The sequence below is a fragment of the Branchiostoma lanceolatum genome, chromosome 7 (genome assembly GCF_035083965.1).
Source record: "Branchiostoma lanceolatum isolate klBraLanc5 chromosome 7, klBraLanc5.hap2, whole genome shotgun sequence".
Lineage (NCBI taxonomy): Eukaryota > Metazoa > Chordata > Leptocardii > Amphioxiformes > Branchiostomatidae > Branchiostoma > Branchiostoma lanceolatum.
The window spans coordinates 17,565,654-17,583,417 of record NC_089728.1 but is presented as its reverse complement, the minus strand read 5'-3'; the positions used below and the strand labels follow the sequence as shown (position 1 = coordinate 17,583,417).

General features: G+C 41.1%; 2 protein-coding genes across 2 annotated transcripts; both read right to left on the bottom strand.

Moving 5' to 3' along the window:
* Window positions 1–496: 496 nt before the first annotated feature.
* Window positions 497–11,787, bottom strand: LOC136437967 (ubiquitin-conjugating enzyme E2 variant 2-like). Its single transcript, XM_066432571.1, has 4 exons — window positions 11,667–11,787; window positions 7,447–7,589; window positions 3,448–3,573; window positions 497–1,470 (listed from the first exon to the last, which is right to left on the bottom strand). Exons 1-4 carry the CDS (start codon window positions 11,680–11,682, stop codon window positions 1,327–1,329), a joined length of 429 nt encoding a protein of 142 aa, XP_066288668.1. The 5' UTR covers window positions 11,683–11,787; the 3' UTR covers window positions 497–1,326.
* A 1,392-nt stretch (window positions 11,788–13,179) lies between these two features.
* On the bottom strand, window positions 13,180–17,493 carry LOC136437966 (uncharacterized). The gene is made up of 3 exons (XM_066432570.1): window positions 17,069–17,493; window positions 16,241–16,535; window positions 13,180–13,460 (listed from the first exon to the last, which is right to left on the bottom strand). Exons 1-3 carry the CDS (start codon window positions 17,193–17,195, stop codon window positions 13,433–13,435), a joined length of 450 nt encoding a protein of 149 aa, XP_066288667.1. The 5' UTR covers window positions 17,196–17,493; the 3' UTR covers window positions 13,180–13,432.
* Between the last annotated feature and the right edge of the window lie 271 nt (window positions 17,494–17,764).

Genomic DNA, 17,764 nt, shown 5'->3' with positions numbered 1-17,764 from the left:
CCCATATTGTAAAAGAAATCTTCACTAACTTGTAATGGGTTGCGAAATAAATATATTTAATGTTTAATATTTTATATAAAATATATATAAATATATGTTCCGTATCACCCGAGGTACCAGCCTGACTGGGACCGAGGGTTGTACTTTATTTATGTCATACCTACCCGAGAAAACACACATTTCAGTGCGGAATGCGCCAGAAGTTGAGGGAGGTTTGTGTCCTCGAACAAAAAACTGTAACAACATTGATTCCAACCTCCGAATCCGGTATATGAATTTTAGACGGCGGCGCAACCCATGCGCTCAAAATTCATTCAAAATATTCTATGGAAGCCCGTGTGATACAAGTCTAGAAACCCGTGTGATATGGAAAATTATCGAACATTTTCGTGGCCCAGGTATGACATAAGTGCTATATCTTACCCAACAGTTTTTCGGGAATAGTTAGAGACTTACAGTGGACTAGAACACACATTTTAAGAGAACACACAAGCACTTTCAGATTGTAAGTACCATTCCATTTATTTCTAATGAACATCGTACTGTACACAACAGAGTACACAAACCAAAGGGGTGACAAAAAAATGACAACTTACAACTTATATTCTATTGCCAGAAGGAATCAAAAACAAAGGAAACTTTTCTTCTTACCAAAACAATACTTTTCTTAAGTTCACAACTTTCTGCCAAACAAACCTGTCATGCTAATGTTATTTGCTGAAGAGTTTTTAACATTTGTGCTTTCTTTTGTCTTTTTCTGCGCCCCACAAAAGCTATCAAAAGAGTTTGATCCCAATCTCTCCCCACCCCCCTCCCCCCCTTTTAGCTTTCTGAAGCTTACGTTACCAGCAATGCATTTTAGTGCAGATCACTTATTGTTTGACAACACAACCATGCATCTGTATGGGCGGGAAGACGGTTACTATAATCTAGCACAGACCTCCACCCAGAAGAAAACTAGTGCGGGTCAATCACATGTATTTGATAGGCCCTAGAAGTTGTTGCAGTTCTGTATGTATGTGTGTGTGTGTGTTCTTGCTCTCTTTCAGTAGTAGTTGTACATACCACCCCTTCCCACCCCTCTGCCCTTAAGTGCTGAGTTCCAGTAGTAGTACATGGACTGAACTATTTCTCTAAGAAAGGGTGAACAGGTTGTTTTTTTTAAAGATTAGGATAGGAAAGCACTAACATTTCTATCACCGAGCGCTACTGATTACACCACCCCTGAAACTGAGCACATTTTGGTGGGAAGGTTGGTTGTGATACATGGTTTTGCGTGAGACAAAGACGACTTTCTCTCTCCACGACTTTCTCTCTCCCCTCTGCTCAGGGAAACAAGGAGCCTTCCGGGGGCTGTGTCAGTTTGTTGTTGGACTTGTCTGACATTAATCGGCGCAGCTCCTGCAGTACAGTCTTGATGCAGTATGTGTGCTGCCAGCGGTTTAGTACTGGTACTGATTTCTGCTCAACCTGTAACATTTCGGAAACAAAAACACTTGTAGGGCTGGAAATTCATATTTAGGAATAGGGGCACTCATGCAGGCATTCATGCATCTAACTTTAAGATGTTGGTGCACAGAAAGAATTCTGGGTGCATAAAATAAAGTAGAACGCAATTTTAAGCAAAATGCAATTACAAACACTAATGCCACTCTTCAATTATCAAAAATAATTTTAAAGCTCACTTAAAGTCTTAGACATACATGTAGTAAAGTAGTACATCAAACAAAGTAGAACTTGTCTTTTCCAATACAAATTTGAAGAATATTTTGTATACTAGTGTGAATGTACAATAGTACTTTTACCCTATAGCCTACAAAAATATCTAGGTGCACTGGTGCACCCACTGTCGAAAATATGGTGCACATCTCCAATTTTGGGTGCACAAAAGTTCACTTGCACCCAGTATTTTGACTTTGAGCCCTGACTTTTGATATTGGCCACTATAGACTACACCGTTGAAATTCACAAAGCTTCGTTATGGGCATGGACATATATAGAAGAAAAGGTAACCACAGCTTGAAGGAAAAGCTGTCATAAAAAGAATACATGTACTAACATTTTGAAAACCACCAGAAATTGTCATAACTGTTATGGAATTGTTGTTAACTTTCTTTCCCAACAAGCTGGACAAGGCAGATGTCATTCATGCTTTTGAAGGTTTTCATTCCAAATCAACAGTGACAACTAGAGTTCCACGACCTCATACCTTCGCCAAATGATTTGAACCTTTATGACTGACGTATTTAGGAGTGTTTCTCATCAATCATAAATCATACCAGTTGATCGTCTTCAGCCAAATAACAGAAGTTGTCCAAAGTATGAGCTTATCAAAGAAGGTTATGCTAACATTTATCATCAATTATGCAAATGAGGTCCTTATTAGCATAATTTGATTCACAATGTTCACATTCACATAAATTTCAAATGCTAAAAGTATGAAATTGCCATCATTTACCTGTATGTAATTATAGTAGTTTCTCATTAATTATGCAAATTACGCCTACAATTGCATATTTTCTATCTATCAACATTCCTCTCTTCCTCAGTTACAAATGTCACATATTTAAATAGTCATATCATTCAACACAGCAGGCTTTTAAAATTGTCTCATTAGTTATGCAAATTTGAAAATCTGATTTGCATAATTATATCCAATCATACAAAGCATCACGTAAGCTATCTCCTTACCAAAAATCAAGACCATCCATCAAGCCCATCTTGAGTTATAGTATTTTGAGGTCTTCATTTGCATAGTTGATATCTATTGATATTTCTCTCCTCCTCAGTTACATATGTCACATGTTTGAGACATCCTCGTTCACCAGGACCCTTCCGCTCCACGTTACATCGCTCGCAGAAAAGGCCCTGGTAACATGGGCTGGCATCCATGGTTATTGCAGGTCGACGAGACTTGCTCATGAATAATTAATGAGCTAACCCTTATTTGGCACAAACGGCAGTTGTAGCTCATGAATAATTAATGAGCTAGCCATAACACGTAACCTGATTGGTTGATAGCTTCCCAGCGTTCTTTGCGCGTTGGCTTCCGATGAGAGGAAGCAAACTGGTTTTAACCCCTCTGATTGGCTGAAGCTGTTTTGGTGGCGATATCGTCATAACCATGGATGCCAGCCCATGTTACCAGGGCCTTTTCCGCGAGCGATGTAACGTGGAGCGGAAGGGTCCTGGTGAACGAGGATGGTTTGAGAGTCCTATCATGGAATTTGTATTTGTATAAACTTTCCTCACTGATTATGCAAATTAGATACTTATTTGCATAATACGTATCTCATCATGTACATCATCACTCAAGCTATCTACTTACCAAAAATCAAGACCATCCATCAAGCCCATCTTGAGTTATAGTATTTTCTCATTAATTATGCATAGAGATACCGCATGCATTTTGTTAATTATATAGCAAAAAAAGACAGTTGTACTCACCACTCCCGTGTTAGGATTGATTCCAGTCATGTTTATTTTCGTTAAGAACCGCACTGTAGGAGGTGTGTGGGGGTACTTATTCCCACATTCTATCCTTAGACTGTACATTCTGTTCTCATATGGAGTCTGGAAAACAAACAAAATAACATATTAATTATACCAATATGTTGGTGAAATCTTTTTGCCCAAGCCTTATTTCCGTGTGTCCGTCCGCGTTGAAAGTGAACCGCCGTTTTGCCCCAGATTGCCCTTTGTTGCGTTCTGTTGGCCGTGTGGCAATACCTCACGCGTCAGGTTATTGTGCAAATCTCAGTGTTAGCATTTTCTTTAAAATTGGCTTGATTATACCTTGAAGTGTTCTCTTTCCAACAATATCAGTCATTTTCGGGACTAAACTATAGGTGATGGGTTAATTCCCACGCAGCGCTCGTGAGTGCGACTCGCATACAACATGTATGCGACCAGTTTTTTGAGAATGCGACTAGATTTAAAATCACGGTCGCACGGTGCGACAATCAAAAATTAAGACCTGCACCTAGATAATAGCTGCAGAACTAAGCGGTAAGCTGAAAAATAAACATTAGGTATTCCAATGCTACCGCGATATCGTCGGTGAATTATTTTCCATCATGTTCCCACACCCGCGGTACAAAAAATATCCGTTCCTAGTGGCAAAGTTACCCATAGAAATAAAGGATATACGTTTCTCCCTCCTATTTGTTTGATTTGTAAAATGTTTCAAACGCCAGAAATTTGCCGATAAAAATGAGCCGTGCGCCCGGGGTTCCGGACGCTCGCTCGCTCTGACTGTGACCCTGAGTTCATGACGCTTGCGCTTCGCCGTCCTAGACCGCAGCAGAATGAAAGTAGCACCATAATATGACGGGCAGATCATGAGCTTTGAAATGATACCGGCGACAACAAGAAAATTCAATATCTTTGGGGATAAAACTCCACTTGAATTGGTTCATCGATTTTTAATCATAAAAATCATCGCTTCAATTTTTTTTCTTGTTCTCGCAGGTGTAAAAATGACTGCAGGAAACAGGGCTTTCAGATGATGTAATCGGTACTTTTGTTGATGAATGCACACCCGCCAATCACAAAGCCTCTTTCCCCGACGCGGTCGCCCTGTGGTTGGATGGCGGCGCCGCGCGGTCCTGATGCGCGAAATTTGGACTGCGCGTTTCGCAGGAACAGAAGATATTTGACTGGGCCGGCACAAACAGATCATTTTTGATACTATTGAGCAAGAATATCAACGTTAGAATATTAAAGTATTTTTTATTGTAGACAGTGGGTGGGGATGAAAAAAATGCCAGTAAAAATGTTTTTAGGGTTGAACTTGATGCCAGCAGTGAAGTTTCAAATCATGGAATGTGACTTTATTTGTTTTGGTCATGAAACCAATAGCTAAGTAATAGAGTTATCAATTTTTTTATCATTCAAGGTTATGTGAATCATTGCTTGCCTTGTTCCAAGTCAAAAATACCATTGTGTATTTTTCAACTTGTTGAACTTGAGGCACCATGGCCCCCGGATAGGGGCCAGCCGGGGAACCTATGCCCAATTTTTTAGAAAATCCCAATACATCACTCAAGCTTATGTAATTTTGAATGTCATCGCAAATGGTCATGTGAATCATTGCTTGCCTTGTTCCAAGTTGAAAATACCATTGTGTATTTTTTCACTTGTTGAACTTGAGGCACCGTGGCCCCCGGATAGGGGCCAGCCGGGGAACCTATGCCCAATTTTTCTTGCAAAACACTCGCCACTAAACTTCTATCCCCGATGTAAACAGAGGCTCTTGATGTTGTTTGCAAAACAGCAATCCTTTGTTACAGTAGCAAATGCTCCATTGTTCAGTATCGACTTCATTCAGACAACACGGACGTGGAAAGTGGCGCCGCTCGGCACAAAACTATGGGAATTTTCATGAATTTTAGCAAAATTACCCAGGAAAATAAGGAAGAAATGTTGTAAATGCGGGAACCAGAATAATACGGATGAGGTAGCTGTTGATTTGTTTGACATTTGGTAGTCATTTTAGATAGAACCTTAGCTGTTATGAACTTCTATTTCACTTAATTACCATAGTGCTGATGATTCAATGGTGCTTTTTCAAATTTTATGTTTTATTGCGTGCCATGTACATAATTACATTGATAGCTTTTATAATGAGCCTATTGTACATTTTACAAATAAGTACAAGTTGTAGGCCAAGACCAGCTTTTTCAAAAGCACTTAAGTTAAGTGACGTAACTTCAAAATTGCTTTCCCCAATCTGCCTTTCTCTATTAAAACAGTAGAGTCCATTCCAAGTCACCGCGAGGGTTGTTATTGTCATAATTTAGAACTATTTTCAAGTTATTGTTATTATTTGTGTAAGAGATTTGATACTTTTGAAATATTTTGAATGTGATTTCAACTTTCTAAATATTTCTTAAGTTTTCTAAAACTTTAGAAATATTCATGATGTAGAATATGATATTTACAATGGTTTCTAAATAATGGTAACAGCATTCTACCATTATTTACAATTTTTTACAATTTCTTACCATTTTCTACCATTATTTGTAACATCTCTATAAATAGGTCAGAGGGCTGGGAAGAAAGTAATTCACACATCCTTGCGAAGTTTAGGGAAGAATGCTTTCCACAAAGGACCGAGCGGTGTCCTGCAGTGAAATCTAAAGATGTACAAAGGCAGACAGAAGGGCCAGATTAGCACCTACTTTTATGGGGGCAATCACCATTCTACCATTGTTAACCATTTTCTACCATTTTTTGTTTATATTTCTAAAAGTTAAATAATCACATAGATGTTTAGAAATTATTATAAATAAAGAGGTTTTTGTACATTTACTTTCAAAATATTTCTAAATTATCTAATTAAATTCAAATGAATTAATATTTTTGTATTTGATCTTTCAGAAAAATTTAGAACTATTGCCAGTCAGATATTCTTTTATTAGAAATTTTTCAAAATGATTACAAATATTATTATAAAACCCTCACGGTGACTCGGAATGGACTCTACTCATTTCCCAAAATGACAATTTTTCTTATAGACTGAACAGCCCTTGAGTGACTTTCTCTGGCAGATTTTACTTCAAGTAAAGGGAAAAGACAATTCACACTCATAAACGTAGCCGAAACGCCAGCTTTTTTGAAAAGCTCTTGTTTATGATCTATCCAAATACTTTATTCCAGGTTGTTAACATTGATTAATAGGAGTATTACTTGGTATAGCCAAGACTTTTCTTGTTCTTCCAACTTTTCGTAGTGGTGCTCCTAGATTTTTGCTGGTGCTCCTAACTTTTTTGGGTTAGGAGCACAGTGCTCCTAGGCCTAAAAGTTAGTCTGGAGCCCTGTTCCCACGTGAAAATGCCCAATTTTGCACATCATTTTTGAAGGGAAAATACTTTTTCCTCCTAACATTTACTAAAATTGAAGAGGTTGAAGAAACTGAAACTCGGTTGTTCTTTAGCTAGCTAGAGGGATATCCTTCATTCCCATACACAGTTGTTTTGGCTCAGAAGTATTTCCTGGAAGAGACGCTAGACTTGAGGGTGTGCAACCTCGAATTAAGACCCAAAATAAACTGGGGTGTCTCCAGAACCCGTCCTTCCGTCCCAGAATTGAAATTTGCTTGTTGGGACGGAAAAGAAATTCACCCTAGGCCTGTCCGTCCCAAAATCTGAACCTAATGACATGAAATTGATGCAAATGTATCTTCGTAAGCTTAAGATGAAGAATCTAACAAGAAAAATTCAAAACATCGGCTCCCAAACAATGAGTGGGACGGAAAAATTCAAAGCTGGAGAAGAAAATCAGCTGCCTTAGAGTTAGAGGCACCTCTACTATAGATATATATGCACTAATGACGTGTCTAATGGTACCATTGCCCAAAACCATGGTACTAAAGGTAGGTACAGTACATGGAACCAATAGGATCACAAATCAGAAATAGGATGAGGAGAAGTTGTTGGTACTCACCCTGGGAGGGCCGATGATCATGCCTGTCCATATGGTGAGTGACATGTCGTCATCGTCCTCCAGACCCCAGGAGATGATGCCATCCCCACCGCCCTTCTGGCCCTCCTCCAGTTCATCCATAAGCCGGAAGTTCCGAGGAACAACTGGGGAAAGTAATGATAATGGTTTATTGGTGAGAAATCACCCATGGCAGCCTTTGCAGTGCTGAATTGATGCAGGATACTCTCCAAGCAGAGGAGGGGTTCCGGCTGTTTTTTTAACATGTTTTTAGGTGTTTTTGTCGGGCTTTCTACTTTGTCATGTTTTTTGTGTCTCTTCAAACCCCATCTCTGCCGGGGTCGCACCGACCAATGCCTAATAAACCTAATCACTTCAACACATTACAAGCGTTTCACAAGTAGGTGCGAAGCGTGCCAGACCAGGGACGGGATTCCCTCCCCCCCGCGCCACAGAACTTCGGGCAGAGGTGAGGTTTGAAGAGACAAAAAAAATGACAAAGTAGAAAGCCTGGCAAAAACACCTAAAACACGTAAAAAAACAGTCGGAAACCCTCCTCTGCTTGGAGAGTAGTGCAGGGTTTACAACCACATAATACACATATATATTTGCTCCACACTTGCACTTTGTGGAACTGTCGCAAGGGTCTGGGCGGCTGCCATTCGGCACCACCAGGTGACCTCAATACGACCTTCCCAACCGAAGTCAGGTACCCATTCACACCTGGGTTGAGTGAGGAAAGTCGTGTTTAGTGCCTTTCTCAAGGACACAACGTTGGACACAGCGCTGCCGGGAATCGAATTTGGGATCTCTCGACCCCGAGTCAGGTAGCCTAACCGCTAGGCCACTGATGCAAAAAGTTCACAAAAATATTCAACGGAACTGAAAGCCTGTTCTATGGGTCAATTTACATGTACCTTTATTATAAATAATATAATGCAGTATGTGTGACAACAATACATCAAGCATTCATCATCATACAGTCAAACTTGTACAAGTGACCACCTCTACATAAGGACCAATGTGACCAATTTTTCCCATTCACACAAGCATTAAGAATCCTGTCTATAGTGACCACCTGTCCACAATGGCTGTATTTCCTCCTGTCCAAGATGCTTTGGCTACGGCATTTCGTCTTCAGTAGTCTGCTGTTTTTCACATCAGTAATTACTACATACAGTATCTTTACTACATAATGCTTTCTACTTGTTTCCCTAGAATTTGCTTGTATGACAGTACTGTGACTTAACTATTAGAAGCACTTTTCAGAAGATTATACATGTACCTTTAACTTCCCTAGGGAAATATACAAGTTTTAAAATTCTACATCAGTGTTCCATATCATTCTTTGAAACCTCCTGTTACATTATTACATCCTTTCAAATCCTTAGAAACCCTTCAGGCTGTACCATTTCAGGCTAGTTACAGGGGTGTGTCCATGAAATTGTTTGACACCTCTTTCTCCTTCATCTCTTAATAGTGTCAGGCTTTATTATTACTATTAGAACTTGCTCTCGACACCCTCATTCTTGTCTTTAAAACATTTTCACAGGGTTTAAAATGGATTGGCCATAACACTACATCGACTTGGCAGTCTAAAAACTGATGTTTCTGTCTAATGCAGGGGGAAGTGAATTGTTCCTACTGTGCTGCAGCTAATTAATAATTAATCAGCACTACAAGGTCATCCAGGGTCATAACTGGGCATTCTAGATCTATGTTTTCATCTTCATGTGAGTGGTTGATAATGAACATTAGAGCTAGAAGTCGGGATACAGGGCCTTTTCTAAAGAGGGAAACAAGGGCACTGCACCCCCATGTTCTAACCAATTGTTTCCCCTTACCCTGGGGAACAGATCATCTGACAAGCATGAAATTCTGATTGACCAGGGATGCTACTAGGTCACATGTGGCCACAGTCTTCAACTTTGAGCTGTCTGACAGCAATTTTGTCCCCCAGGAAGCCTTACAAAACCCCATTTTAACTTAGAATGCTCTAAAACTCTTTTAGAAAACTCTACACCATGGGAGGGGGGCAATTTAGCCTCCGTTGCAGTCCTTTTCCCGTGTTTATTATGGAAAGTTCGCAATTCATGGCAATGGTGATAAGTGTTTTTTGATAGGCCTTTGCTGGAGCCGAAAAAGCGCAGTCCTTCCCCAGCAGCGGACACATGGTCTATAGCGGACACGGGCACGGCGGATACGGGATCCCAAGCAGATACACGTCACCCAACCCCCCAAAAAATGAAGAAAAAAATCGCTGCGGGAAAAGGACTGCAACAGAGGCTAGGGGCAATTCCCCTTCCACACCACCACCGCTCTGCTCCCTAGCAACACTCCCGCTTTCGATCTTTCCTACAAACTGCCTCAGTATATATGTAAATGGCTCTTACAGTTAGTTATAAGCTAGGATGCATACGATGTAAACCTGTGACTTTTTCCCCACTCTTCCTCGAAATTCAATTTGGTGAACTAGTTTAGTTAACTAGTGGAGAGGAACAGACCAAAAAAAAAAAGAGTCCAAAATCACACTTGAAGTAACTACAGTACAACATCAGCTACTATAGCAGGATTTCTAGGTGCACAACATTGGCATGATGGTACAAGAGCACACCATATACCACCAGAATCACAAACTTGGGCAATGATGTACATTGTCCTGTACAAACTATAATAATCTATTGCAGATCTTAAAGTTAAACATTACTAGCGATTTTCACCCGGGGAACGACCATGGCAATATGAAATGTGTTGGACCCTCTGCACCCCAACCCTTCTTTTCAGTGATAATGTCCATAAGTAAATTTATAAAAGAAAAGAAGGGAATAGATTTACAGATTTCAAAAAGGCTTAAACTTGAGAAAATTCATGTGCATGTATCTAAACAATGTATGTAACAATAGTCACAAAGTAATTAATAAATTACTAACATGGACAAAGAAGATCAAAAAGCACCCCAAAAAAACATGTTTTGGTAATAACAAAATTCATTCCATCTGTAAAATTGCATGTTGTAAGACACCAGGCATGTTTTACCATTGTGCCGAGTCTGAACCCTCTGTTTAGAGTTCATGTCTCTGTGGAATGTGCAAGGGGGGAGGGGGGCAGCCAATATCCTATGAGCATCGGTACAGAGAAACTATACCACACCACAGGAACAATAGACTACAAAGGTAACTACTGTACCTAAAAGAACTACTATCAGAATCACAACTAATACAATTCAATATTATTGACTTTACAATCTATTACATGTACATGGCTTGAGTAACCTTTGGTTTTGCTAATGCCGACTGTATAAACTACAAATCATAAACCTCATGGCCTATTAATCTAAAAAAACAGAAAATAGTAATAAGTTAATTAAGTACACATGCAATCCATGCACCTATTTGTATTTTGCATGTACATGTGGCAAAAATTTACATATTTCTAGCAAAATTATCTTTGTCTTCCATGATACATGAGACTAATCTAATTCTAAAAATCGTCGTAGCATCTTCCCACAAAATTGCTTATTACTACGTCATGATATGATAAATACGGTACCCCATTATCAAAATTGATGGTTAAACCGACCTTAGCAAAATTATGGTACAACAATAGCCAAGTCATACCCAGTCATAGGCAAAATATTTGTACATCATTTCATATGTCATGTTGGTAAAATCTAACAATCCTCACTTAATACTTGACATCATATGATGTCTTAGGGTTAATAAAACTTATGTAGAATGTTTAAATCAAACTGTACGGATGAACTGTTTTGTTATCATGTATTGACGTTTGTTTGTCCGTTTTTAGTTCACATGCATCCATGTCTCTATGGACTCATAAATTTACTAACATGAGAATCCTAAAAAATGTGTTCGGTCTAAACAAGTCAAATATCACCATAGAATGGACGTATAGGGCTTATATTGTCCATGATATCTTGAAGAATACTTTGAGACCCGTACATGGTCTGAAAAAGTCGTATTTTGATGCTAGTGAGACCATTTTTTTGTTCTTTGAAACGGGACAACATATACCAAAACCAGGAATGGCGACACCGTTGAATGGTAGGTCAAAAATTGCGTCAAAATACAACTTAGGATGCCACAAATTGTCCCTAAGGAAGGATAAGAGTGTCCTATAGATGTGTGTTGTGGCAAATGTTGTCAATCGGGTTTTTAGAAGGTCTGAAATCGTGCAGAAAATGCAGAGAAGTTGCTTTCACCTACCTACTTGCGACGCCATCTTGGATGACACGAGATGGACCCCCAGCAGGGATGACGTCACGGCAGTACCTGGCCCGACCGCTAGAAGGTTCCAGACTGGACTGTTCCCTTGTCCTGTTTCATTACCTTCGCTAGGAAGGTTATCATAGTTTTGCACAGCTTTCGTGTATGTATTTTGGCGTCCGTCCTTCTGTTAACAGTATAACTCGAGAATGCCTGGATGGATTGGCCTCATACTTAGTATGTGGGTAACAGTTAGACCTCCAAATGATTAGATTTTGGCCCCCTAGCGGCTTATCATGGAACTGCCGCGGAACTTCCGGGTTTGATATCTCGCGTCATGATTTTTGAGCGGTAGATAGCTCTTGGGAGAGAGAGTATTGTGTAGGGTTGGGCCACCTAGCGGCTTTTTGGAACTGCAGGAGCCGATTTTGTTTCAGACTTTGAAAGGAAATAACTCATGAAGAGGTTGACGGATCGGCATGATAGTTGTTCTGTAGATAGCTTGACTGATGAGTAACAAGATCAAATCCTAGTTATGCACATAAGATGCTAATTTGCATAATTAATAGGAAAGTTTATCTTAGACTGTCTTCTTTCTAACTCTTGCCAAGGATATAAAACCTCCTTGCTCTTGCCATACAACCCCAACAACAATTCGATTATCAATTAAAACTGGATTGTTCCATCCCTTCCTTCCTTCCTTAGTACAGCCCTGTATTTCCATGACCAAAAAGATTCATGGGTAAAAGATATCAAAACAGGACGTTCCGCTGCGGTACCGTAACAAGCCGCTAGTGGCCCCAAACCTAGTAATTTTCAGGTCTCATCAAGACCTACCCACGTACCAAATATCATACAATCCATCCAGGCCTTTTCGAGCTATGCTGCTAATCCGTACACACACGAACACACACACACACACACACACACACACACATACACACACACAAACACACACACACACACACACACATACACAAACACACACACGGACGCACGTACACACAAACGCGCGCGCATGTACACACATACAAACGCTATCGAAATTAATTGATCGAGAGTAGGGGTGGCAAAAAAGAAAGGAAAAACACCACCACAACAACAACAAAAACAATTGATGTCGCCTACATCAAGAAGTTTATTCGCGTGAAAAGTTAGCACTACAACCTTCAAACAAAGGTTTAGTTGTCTTGTCGACGTCGTACCTCAGGCGCGGAGCGGAAAGAAATCCTGGCGCGGAGCGGAAGGAAATACCTTGGGGCGGTGGAAATGCCTCGGGCGGTTGGAAATGCCTCGGGCGGTTGGAAATGCCTCGGAGCGGTTGGAAATGCCTCGGGCGGTTGGAAATGCCTCGCAGCGGTTGGAAATGCCTCGGGCGGTTGGAGATGGCTCGGAGCGGTTGGAAATGCCTCGGGCGGTTGGAAATGCCTCGCAGCGGTTGGAAATGCCTCGGGCGGTTGGAAATGCCTCGCAGCGGTTGGAAATGCCTCGGGCGGTTGGAGATGGCTCGGGCGGTTGGAAATGCCTCGGGCGGTTGGAAAGTCTTCGGGCGGTTGGAAATGCCTCAGGCGGTTGGAAATGCCTCGGGCGGTTGGAAATGCCTCGGGCGGTGTGAATCATGCCTCGGAGCGGCTGGAGAAGTTGTCTCACTTTGTCGCTTTGGTCTTTCGTAGAACCGTGACGGCGAAGATTCCCGAGTCTTCCCACCACTTTTGATTCATCACGCTTCCGGCATTCCAACTTGAACCCAGCTCGCTGACTGCTCCCTAGCTTGCTCCTTTTCCTCCCACCGTCCTGTATTATCATGAACAAAAGCATCAGGAGTAAAGAGGGTTACGCAAGGACTATCGTTAGTTCTGTCTTTCCTCTTCCTACTTTCTAAATACATGTATTACCATACAACCTTTTTTTTTATTGGTCAAGACAGGGTTATCAATTTAATCAATCCAGATATAAGGGATTGCATTCATGGCATTCGTCATTTTGGATGGTGACGTAACGCCGGCGGTCCCGTGTATGAGGAAGCATCAGGCAATAGCCTCAAGCGTCAAACCTCTACACGTAAAAGAACCCAACACACTTATCGAGAAGAGTAGGGGTGACCCGGTGTGCTTGGCCAAAAACGCGAGCCGTGGCAAAGCCGCATTGCACTACCCTAGTGGTACTTGAAAAAGCATAATGCTTCAGCTCAATTGAGGATGCCTTGAAACGAACGACGCTCGTTCTCATTTGAATGTACAAATTGCTGTCGCCAGCCTTTACGACTTGATATGAGCCAAATTAAGGGCACCATCGATGCTTTCTTCACTTTCCCACAACACATATCATGTTTCACGAAAAATGCACCTCAAAAGTACTTATGGATTTTGACTTCGAAAAAGTTATGGCAATGGGTGGCCTAAAGAGTCATAAAAAACGGCTGTCGCCTGTGGAGATATGCAAAATTTAAAAAGCAGCCGAGAACGTAACAATTCAGTTCAGAGAATGACCGGTTAACTGGTGAATCCAGCAACTAAGGCCCTCCGACAAATCACGTCAGATCGCTCTTGTCACTGTTCTTGTACGCTGTGCAAGGCGGTTTATGCCTGTCGCCCAAAACGGTAAGCTCCGTTACCGTTTAAAGTAAGACGTTCCTAACATTAAGATATGCCACATATAAGGTGCCAACCTGTCGTTTTTATGACGACTTAAAGCTTTTGTGGCTCTTAAAAGGAACAAATAAGAAGTGTTTGCTATCAGTTGTGGACCACCTCCTCGAAGAAATGACAGTACAGTAATGAATGTAATCTCCGTTACCATTGTTTGATGATATCTGTGTTGTTAACAAGGCCTGGTGTAGGAACGCTGCCCATTTTCTAAATGCCCGTACATACGTCCTTTTAATGATAAAAGATGGAACGCAAAAACTGAAATCCCTTTGAAGAAAAAGCCGAAGTTTTACTGTAGTAAGCTCCGTTACTGGTAACGGAGATTACACCTGTTGCGGAAAATGCATAACCTGGCGCAGAACTTGTTGTAGTTGCGCATCATAAGGAAGAGGTCGTTTGAACTAGAATAGAAAAGTATAGATTCAACTGGGAGAAACTCCTGTAGGGTTATCATATTCCAATTTTCTACTCTTTCTTCCAGATTTTGTTTCCAAAGTTTAATTCTTTTTAAATCTCAAGACAATAAGTAATCTATAGCCTTTGATATGTCTGAAGAAGAAAATAAATCAGAAGTCGATCAATTACAACTTGGCGACTTACGTCTGGTTAACACGCCTTTTGGCGACAGTATGTAATCTCCGTTACCGTTTTCCCGCGATTCCCCCTCCGTTCCAAATGCTTTACTGCTCCTAAGCAATATTGAATATTCTATAGGTGCTGTAAGAGTTAAATTATTCGGATCAACGGAGGATCGAACGTTTTGCAAGAACTATCAGATTCCGTCTCTGTTAAATATCACAAACAAGTCGAAATAGAAAAGACAAATCCAGACAATATTAATCCTGAATGAAACAGTTATACAGCAATCGTCAGCACGGCAATAAATTTGACAGACGTTTTACCAGAGATACTGACTCCTCAACTATAGGTTTTGAAGGCGATGTCACGACATGAAAGCTCCAAAATTGAAGTATCTATTACTGATGTTCAACATTTTTTTCCGCAAAAATATGGGTTAACTCCAAGGACATCTAATCAAAGCTTAGAAATTTTCGGCAACTTCCCGTGATGAATTAGCTGTAATATTTTGGGGATCATAAAAGGAGATGTTCAGCTAAAAAATGAGGTAGGTTTGCTTGGAAAATGAGCTGATCAATTTTTCGACCCTAAAAATCGCTATTTTGCACATTTCATTGAGAACGAGCGACGAACAAGAGAAGCCGATCTGGAATCGTCAGCACTTTTGGCCTTTCAACCTTAACCCCTCTGGGTTGAACTTTTTGTTGATCTTTGTTGGACTGAGGACCGTACGGACGATGGAATACGAGGGGTGATCAATAAGTCATCGGCCTCACCCAGAAATAAGGTCCAGAACTCAAATTTTGGAGCATCATTTATGTAGTTTGACATCTTTTAGCAATATCCACTAAATTTAAACTTATTGTGGCCAATACTTTTTAGTCGACGTCCATTTGAAAACTATTAGGTAAGTGACGAGAAAAACAAGGGTACACTGTGGTCAAAGCTGTGTGGGTTGAGTTCTTCATGCCATGAATCGGCATAAAATCTTCTAAGACATTGTCAAAATGTTTGATAAAGATTCCCTTCTTATTTCAACTAAAAAGAAGTGGGTATCTGACTTTCAACAGAGCAAGTCGGCCCGCACACCTTAAGTCACAGCTCAATCGTCCATGTTTTTATCCTTCTACCTCACCTAATGTTACCGAGTGTCGTCTGTAAAGTAATGATCAGAATGATTTGAAGTTTGGTGGATATCGCTAAATGATGTCATACTACATAATACGCCCCAAAACTTGAGTTGTGCACCTTATTTCTGGGTGAGGCCGAGGACTTATTGATCACCCCTCGTAGCTCAGCTCTTCATCTTGCTATGGAACTTAAAACGAAGAGTCAGTGGGAGCTTACCTAATGCTGAACTCCGGCGGTGCCTCCTGCACAAAGATGAGCCTCATCGACTGGGTGCGCTTTGGCGTGACAGGCACCGGCTCCGCCTCTGGCAGCTCTTCGGATAAGATCTTCCGATCATCCTCGGCCTCTGATGCCTGGGCGCTCCGTTCATCCTCGGCCTCTGATGCCTGGGCACTCCGTTCAGCCTCGGCCTCTGATGCCTGGGCGCTCCGTTCAGCCTCGGCCTCTGATGCCTGGGCGCTAGCGGTCACATGAGACTCTCGGGGTGGGGCGGGGGATACAACGAACACATCTGCAGGTGGTTCAAGACAATGTCAGCAGGAAAAACTCGACGTTTTGACACATTGTAAAACAACCGTCTTGGCGAGGAGCGGAGCTTGGGTAGCAGACTAAAACTCTTAAAGAAGGCTGGACTCCAGGCTAGTCACTCTGATGTGATGCGTACCGGTACTGTGAACCGGTACTGTACCGTGAAAATCGATTAGCTACAGGTCCAAAATACCGGATCATGAAGTACCGGTACTGTACCGATATAATTCTACACCAAGTCTATGCTTATTTTGGGACTGATCTCCTAACCTCATAGTCTAATGCAACACCAAAGTGACACATTGGAACAGCGTAACTAATATACGACAGATCATTCAAGGAGGGCCGGGATTTTTGATAGCAAGGCCAAGGGAGTTTGGCGGTAGGAACCTAGTTATATTCTTTGAATAAAGATGCTGACAAGTTGTAAGCAGCTCATTAATGTTTCCGTCATTATTGAAGAATGGGCCCGATTCTTTAGATCGGAAAAGGGGGAATAGAAATAACTTTTCTCACCGGGTGGTGATACTGGTCGAGGAGACCACTCAGAAGTTTCCATAACTCCAACAGAATTCCTCTTCAACCGTTTCCAAGGGGCCGGCACGCACCCACAGCACCCTCTTTTTGACTCACTCAGCCCCATGATGTATGTATAGTCAATATGGTTTTATCTTGACCAAAAAAAATCACTTAAACTGTGATACTCAACAGATACAAACTCTTGTACGTTTAACACCGTGTCAAGGCTATAGACAATGGAGTTGTCGCTATGGTGATTTTCAGTGGTAATCATTGTTCGAGAACAACCTAGTAATAAAACAATTGTTTGGATTGTTCTATTTCATCGGAATGGGGGTGGGGTGGAACTTGGTAGAACCTGGCATTGGACTTGGCTAAACTGATTTGAATTCAGATAAATCAGAAATCATTTCTAAGACGCTGGTAACGTAGGCCATATTTGTGATGGACTAGTCCGTTGTCATTTATGGTAATATGATTTTTTCGCCATGTCTCCTACTCTTTATTTAGAACGACATGCCCAAAGTCTGTATTTTTCTGTTCCTTTATGTTACGGGGTGTAAAGTCGCTAATAAGATGTAGTCCGTCGAAAGGTTCATGTTTCTAGATTTTAGTAACATTTCTTTAAACTCTACTTTCTTGTAGCTAGCTTCAAAGACAACATGTATGTACATTTTCTTAACATATTTTCTG

Bases quoted from the DNA above. Each gene is read 5' to 3' on its own strand.
- LOC136437966 (XM_066432570.1), bottom strand. From the start codon at position 17,195: ATGGGGCTGAGTGAGTCAAAAAGAGGGTGCTGTGGGTGCGTGCCGGCC. The intron at 16,536-17,068 runs GTGAGAAAAGTT...AACCACCTGCAG, and splicing joins TCGACCAGTATCACCACCCG to ATGTGTTCGTTGTATCCCCC. The intron at 13,461-16,240 runs GTAAGCTCCCAC...ATGATAATACAG, and splicing joins CCGCCGGAGTTCAGCATTAG to GACGGTGGGAGGAAAAGGAG.
- LOC136437967 (XM_066432571.1), bottom strand. The intron at 3,574-7,446 runs GTGAGTACCAAC...TTTGTTTTCCAG, and splicing joins TGATCATCGGCCCTCCCAGG to ACTCCATATGAGAACAGAAT. The intron at 1,471-3,447 runs GTGAGTACAACT...GAAATGTTACAG, and splicing joins TCAATCCTAACACGGGAGTG to GTTGAGCAGAAATCAGTACC.